Source organism: Sinocyclocheilus anshuiensis, unplaced genomic scaffold, assembly GCF_001515605.1.
Source record: "Sinocyclocheilus anshuiensis isolate Anshui unplaced genomic scaffold, SAMN03320099.WGS_v1.1 scaffold1294, whole genome shotgun sequence".
NCBI lineage: Eukaryota > Metazoa > Chordata > Actinopteri > Cypriniformes > Cyprinidae > Sinocyclocheilus > Sinocyclocheilus anshuiensis.
The window spans coordinates 34,295-41,936 of NW_015558613.1; the positions used below are offsets into that span (position 1 = coordinate 34,295).

Below are 7,642 nucleotides of genomic sequence, written 5' to 3' on the forward strand. Positions count from 1 at the left end.
TATTTTTTATATTTTATAATTATTGTAAATATACTACCGTTCAAAAGTTTGAGGTCAGTAATATTTATTATTTTATTCATAAATAATAAATTAATTCTTGTACACAAACTGACAGTCACCACTGATAAGCTACTACTAAATATTGTAGAAACTTAATTTTCTGTAAAGTTGCTTTGCAACGATTTGTATCGTAAAAAGCGCTATACAAATAAACTTTAATTGAATTGAATTATTCAGCAAGGACTGAGGGGACAGTAAAGGCATATAATATTCTAAAAGGTTTCTATTTTAAATAAATGCTGTTTTGTAATTTTCTATTCATCAAACAATCCTGAAAAAAAGTTCATCACTGTTTCCACTTAAATATTAAGCAGCACTACTGCAGGTTGAGCAGCAAATCAGCATTTTAGAATGATTTCTGAAGGATCATGTGAGAAGAATGGTTTGTACAAATATATGCCTGCCTTAGCAGAAGCACGAGTTGATGGGAGGATGTTTTACATATAGAGAATATTAGAGAAACTGCCCCTGCTGGGCTCTCTGCTGTGGTTGACAGGAGGGGTGTGGTGGAAAGCATTGGTTTGGATGGGGTCTCCTCTGAGGATCTCTCTCACACTGATACTCGTCCCTGCACGCTGTCTATGCATATACCCTAGGCTCATGGGACAGACGTGGGGTAGCACAGAATATCACGAGCAGAGGATCAAACCCCTCAAGATCTTTTTCCATCACAGACAGGTTGTTCCTGAGCCCAGAGACAAATCCGTGAGCGCGGAGCCATGCAATCGATTTTTCTGTGATAGTCCATCATGTGGTTCTGTTGTTCAAAGGGCTGCACGACCTCTCATTTCTGTTCTGATTATCTCTCCTGCCATCCATTCACTGTCACTTTATAAGACCGGCGCAGACCATTAATATACGGTAAATAATTGTAATGGTAGAATAGGCTGTTTGTTTATGGGAAATGATGAGACCTGATTGCTTTCTAGCTTTGCACTTTTGCTGACCAGTGGAGCTACACATGAGATTGAGGCTGTTTTCACACTTGGTTTGATTTTTTGGTCTGAACCAGAGTACACTGCCATAAGGTGAGCGGTATGATCAAAATCTTATATCACGGTTTGAGTCATTTCAAAACTAGGATAAAAAAATATCAGTCTCTTTTGTTTGGCACATATTTATAATCACACACATAGACTAGTTGTGACGTTATGAAATGGCAAAGCCATTGTTTGTGAATATTAACTTGGTTATAAACAAATAATTACTTTTTGTTTTATACTACTTGTAGGGATGCACAATATATCAGTATCATATTGGACAAGATTTTTTAAACTGAATGATTATCACAAGATATTGGATATTTTATTGTGCATGCTCATTTCCCATTTTTACATTTAGAATACCTTTAAAGGCACAATATGTAAGATTTTTTTATTAAAATATCCAAAAACCACTAGAACAGTGTTCATTTGTTTATTTTGAATACTGCATATTGTGCCTTTAATTTAATCTTTTACAACACTAATTTAATAATACTGTTAAATGTATTCTTTTTAAATGAATATCTGTTGTGTTGTGATGCCTACATTTTCTATTATTATTGTTATTAATTTATTGAAAAACTACCACCACAGTAATTCAAGCTTCCTGTTCAGATTTACTTTCCAATAACTAGATGTTATTTACAGCCTGTTGAAGAGAACAAGAGATGTGAACTTCTCCCTGATCCAGAGAAACCTCGTGTCTACCACAGCACACACACCATGTGGTGGTGAACCTTTTTGCCTGGCTGAACATCGCACTGGGTGTCCATTTACAACACACAGACTGAGAGATCTCAGAAAGAGAGAGGAAGGGGTGAACAAGATGAGGTTTTTCCATCAATTCACCTGCTTTTTAAGTGATTAGTCCTGCTGTCTCTTTTCAGGACATCAGGAGTTTCTTCTCTCTTTCCTGCAGTCCATAACTTTCTGACATGCCAGCCAACAGCAGCCAAATTATACTTGTTTTGGAGATTGTCGAGTCTGATAAGACATTTAAGGTCCGTTCACATAACTATAACTATAACCATAACTATAAAGATTATGATAACTACATTAGTGTCCATATCATCACATGATAATGCTCTGTTTATTATAAGCGTTAGCTGAGTTATTTTGCCTGCCGCTTTAAATGCACGAGCTCTTTAAAGCAGGACCGATTCTGATTGGCTGTCAATGTTTTTATGGTTCAGCTGGAAGAAATTTGTTCTGAAAGTGATTCCAATGATATCGTTCCTCTGTGTCATTATTATTATAGTTGTGGTGTGGATATCCCTATTCTTGTAGAATTACAATAAATATTAAAACTTAGTTATTATCATTATAATTATCATCCCTTATGTGAACTGGCCATTAGGGGCAGGTAAATCTGAAATTTGATTTTGCAATAATAGAGCATCACACAGAAAACTGAACAACTCCACTGTGCTACTTCTGTTTCAGTAGATCAAAGGAACCAGTAGTGCATATAAATGGACTCATACTGGTTTGACAGAAGTGCTTGTAGATTTTATTACCCAACGTGTGTAATTTTTTATCTTGTTTTATAGTGGAAAATGAGGCACAAATTTTATCTGACTTATCTATTTTGTTCAGGCAGCTGCGGACCAATTACAGCACAGAGAGGAGCATAATTCACTTCTTTGAGGACAAATGCTTTCTTTTTCCTCACTTTGTTCTTAAATGTGTGATTCTGAGGCATTATGTGTCTGATTCTTGATTCTTGACTGGTGGATTTATTTTTATTTGTATTTTTTTTATTTTTTTTTTTGTAGTGATATTTTTTTTTTTTGAAGCCACCTATAAGTCTTCGTTTTAGGGTATGAAGTTTGGGCTTATGAAGGAGGTCCTTGAGTTAAAATGAGTTTGAGAAACCCTTTTCAGACAGCAGCAGTGCCTGTGTGTGAGCAGATAATGGCCCGTGATGTTTATCTCCTAGATGATGTCTGTCTAGATGAGTGTTTGCGGTCCAGAATTAGACCTGTTATTATGGACATGCTGTACAACAGGTTGTCCAAAACACCCGTCTACGAACACATCAATACATCTCTCTCAGCTCTTGAATTAAAGGGTTAGTTCACCCAAAAATGAAAATTAGGCTGTGTTTTGCTCACCCCGAATAAAAAAAAAAGTGTCTCACATGGCTCCGGGGGGTGAACAAAAGCCTCCTGTAGCGAATCGATGCGTTTTTGTAAGAAAAATATCCATATTCAAAACGTAATAATCACTAATCATAATAATCACTGTAGCCTGCGCCAACAGTTGTACATGGAAGCAGCTCTGGGCGGATGACGTACGAGGTCGGCGTTGCGCATGCGCCGCTCAGAAGTGACGAACGCGGAAGCGTTGGCCAATGTAGGTTGTTTGGTTTGTTCCACTCGTCGGCTCTCGTAGGGCTCACGTCGGCGGCAGTTTGCCCGATTCAACATGTTGAATCGGCGTCTGGACTGTCGGTGCGAGTGAGAGCTCTGATTGGATGTTCAGTTTAGCGAACGAGTCAAGTGCCCGAGAATTAGAGCGAAAGTGATGAGAACAAGCACGTAAATGAAGGTGGTACAGACAGAAGGCTGTTTAAATGTTACGTGATCTTTCCCAATCATTCTTATATGCGAATGTTTTCATAACAACATGAGCCGCTTAAAATGATTGAAGTTATCAACGTTACTGATATTCAATTATTAAAGTTATCAACGTTACTGATATTCAAAATGGTAAGCAACCGCTGCTTTGTTTATGTTTCGTATATCCGCGTTTATCTCGTATATCTTTGTTTCGGTTTCTCCTTTTGAATGACGAATATATACTATTGATAGCTGCTGATATAGACCATTAATTCCTCTCACGCATGCGCAGAACGCACATCTTAGTTTGCCGTCGGCTGTAGTCTGTGCGGTGTGTTGGAGCGCAGCTTTTTGGTCCGACGCTGCCGATGTGAGGCGACAACACCATCGTTTTTCGTCGCCGCTAGTTCTTTGAAGTTGGCTTGGTGTGTCCCGGCCTTAACACCTCCTTCTGTAGTAATTATAATACATTTACATGTTATAATATCTCCCACGCTGCATCCTCAGGGCTCTGAGTGTGAACCAAACCTTTTTAGATTTCATTAATTTAGAATGAATATTAAATATCCGTCACTGGCCAAATCCAGAAATATCTCATGTATTCAGAGCAAAGTTGAACTTCAGCAGAACCGTCCGTCCATGTGTGTGTGTGTCCAGCTGTGCCGAGCAGCATCTGCGTGAGTCTCAGTGGGAGATGATCTGCAGTGTGTGTGTGTGTGTGTGTGGTGAAAGGCCGAGCAGCGCACACACTCACACACAGATGGACGGGCCCTGGGCAGGCAGACGAGTCGATCAATGCAGAGGACAGATTCAGCCAAGTGCAAATGCATCGTGTTCTTACTGTAGAGGCGCTGTCAGCGCACACACACTCACACTCCTGTAAGCATGCAGATGTGCTTGGTAAATAGGATCCTTTGCCTGCTAGGCCTGTCAGGAGGAAAGTCTTTACTCGTCTGACCCGGTTATGCTTATATCACCATAGAGAGCGAATGTCTGTGTGTTTGTTTGGGTTTGATGTTTTCTGCGTGTGTGTTTGTTTATTTCTCCCCTTTGCTAGAGACATGTTGTCTTCCCTCTCCTAGCTCTCTGGAGGAATATTCCTCTGTCTCTCAGGCAGGGACTGCTGTCTGCTGTCCGCTCATGTGCTCAGCTCCATAGGTTAAAATGTCAATCAGAGAGTGAGAACGTGAGGATGAGGGAAGGGGGTGCTGGGGAGATCACAGGTGGAATCAGAAAGACGGAGAGACTTTTAGTTTATTTTTGCATTAGTTTTTTGTCTGAAAAATGCTTTGGATACACAAATGTATCGCTGTTTGTTATGCCAATAATGTGCACAAAAATCTAACTGACATAGCTTGAGATATGACTCAAGGTCTGTTCAAAAACATTCCTATTTTTAGGCATCATATTTACGGTCCAGTGACTCTTCCAAATAATGGGTGGGCGAAGTTCATGATACCTGTCAAGAACATGAACAAGACAATCTATATTTCATCCAAAAACCAAAAGAAAAAAATTATACATTTTATTTAGCATATACAAAATGAAGCTCTCTATATTTTTTTTAATGAATATCTTTAAAAAGTCTCATCGAAGCTCAACAAATGCTGAATTTATTTGATCAAAAATACAATAAAACAGTAATATTCTGAAATATTATTGCAATTTAAAATAACTTAAGATATTTAAAATATAACTTATTCCTGTGATGTAAAAGCTGAATTTTCAGCAGCCATTACTCCAGTCTTCAGTTCATGTGATCCTTCAGAAATTATTGTAATATACTAATGTACTGCTCAAGAAACATTTCTTATTATTTGTTGTAAACAGTTCAAGTCAAGTGAAGTCTGCTTTATTGTCAATTCTTCCACATGTACAGCACATACACACAGAGAATTGAAATTGCCTTACTCTCAGACCCTTGGTGCATACAGATAACACTAACAGTAGAACACGCCTATGGATGAAGCTGTCCTTGTATTTAAGTTGTATTGCTTCATGAGGAGAAAGTTCAAAATAATCCCAATTTATTCCATCCTTGCAAATTGTGAAGTGTTTTGTCATCATGGTGGTATTTTCTGTACTGCTTTGAATTCATGGAGAATGTAATTTAAAAACAAAAATTAAATGTGTTCTTAACATGTTTTTTGAGAGATGCGTAATTATGCTGCCTTGTTTGACATTTTGTGTTGGCCAACTTCAATCATCATAAGGCAATCATAGAATGAAGTGTGACAAGCTTAGTGCAAAAAAATAAAAAAATAAATTATTGATAAAAAATAGTTCCATCTACTTAAACTTGGACTATTAGGAGCCTATGATTTCAACTTTTCCTCAAGATGTTAAGTATTATGAATTAAATTTGTTAGACATGTTTTTGATTATTACAATTGTATTAAACCATTCAAATGGAATCCAGGAAAAATTAAAAAATAAAACACAGGATTTGGAAAACAATAAAAAGCTTTCATAGGGCCCTAGACTTTGCATGTGCTATTTAGTTTTATCATATTGCAAATTTAGTGACATGTTAAAACCAGCAACAATTTTGTCACTTAGCTCTTCTCTTTGTGTTTCCTTCTGTGTCTGTCTGTCCACAGGTAGAATGTAAGAAAGCCCAACCAAAAGAGGTGATGTTTCCTCCAGGCACGAGGGGGAGGGCGAGAAGTCTTCCGTACACCATGGATGCTTTCATGCTGGGCATGGGCATGTTGAGTGAGTCTCACATGAACACACACACACACACTGATTCACTGAGGGGTAGCATCATCAGGCTTAAGATGATGAATTCTGATTTGCTGCTAGACGAGATAAAGGTGTGTCTGTGAACGTGTCTGGTTAGTTCAGCTCAGGTGCTATAGGATCCCTCAGACCTGACGAGCAGAAAAATGTTTGTATTAATGGCTCAAATGAAGAGCAAAATTAGGCCTAATGTGCCTTATTCAGTGCAGCCATCTGCCTGACCTCTGCCCTTGCTAATGACAGTGGCACTAAATGAGAAGAACACATCGGCTATGGGAGACAAACCTGTTGCCAAGATCAGTACTGTTATTCATTCATAACACAGATATATAATAAATATAGCTGCAAGGTCCTATTATCGGGGTTCTAGCACATATGAAAAAAGATATTACGTATTATTTAGCAAGCATGTAAACACCTAAATTAATGATTAAAAAAGCATTTTTGGCAAATCCAGATGATTTACCTGAGAAATATGATGATTTTTAATTTTTTTACTGTTATAGTGCCACCTATGGTCTGATTGGAGGAGTTTGCAAAAGGAGTTTTTTTAAATAATGTCAAATATTTAAAGAACAATTTGATTGACAGCAGTGGTCCTACAGGCAAATTTGTTCAGAATGAGGAGATTGATCGTACGATGTAAAGATCTAGTGTGTGCGTGAATATATTAACATTTTCTGCTAATTGATGTCATTTACCATAGAAATATAGTGTTTTTGAAGCGTTTTTTAAAACTGTTATAGCGCTACCTACGGTCCAATCTACATAAAATGTTCCATGTTTGTTTAGAATCACCTGTCGCATGTGCTCACCTAGTTTCGCGAAGTTTTGTGTAATCGTTTGGGATTTATAGGCTTTTGGGTGTATTTGGACATGCCTCTTTTCTAAATGAACCCGTTATAGCTACCCAAAGGGTAAAGTTCAAATTTTTTTTGATAATGTTTCAGATAACTGATAATATCAAATATATTAAATTACGTAATATTTCATTTAATTTATCATATTGTTTTTAATTTTAGATGTTTTTTTTATAATTTAACTGAAATAAGGTGATAAACAGATTCATTACACTCAACTTACGTAGCGCAGATAATGTATAAACTTCTATAATATACAGTATAAGCTTCAAATAACTTTGATTAATGATATTTCAAAATATTAAATTATATAATTATTTAAATGTTACCATATTGAGTATGTATATGTATGTATGTGTGCGTATATATATATATACAGTGGGTACGGAAAGTATTCAGACCCCCTTAAATTTTTCACTCTTTGTTATATTGCAGC

The 7,642-nt window shown here is 37.1% G+C and overlaps 1 protein-coding gene across 1 annotated transcript in view; it reads left to right on the top strand.

Moving 5' to 3' along the window:
* Positions 1–7,642, top strand: part of LOC107680316 (RNA-binding protein Musashi homolog 2-like) — a gene marked incomplete at its 5' end in the record, with an annotated part of 70,859 nt that overhangs the window by 32,912 nt on the left and 30,305 nt on the right. The window contains one exon of the mRNA XM_016476164.1: positions 6,205–6,319. Coding sequence (XP_016331650.1) covers positions 6,205–6,319 — 115 coding nt within the window. The remainder of the gene's footprint in view (positions 1–6,204; positions 6,320–7,642) is intronic.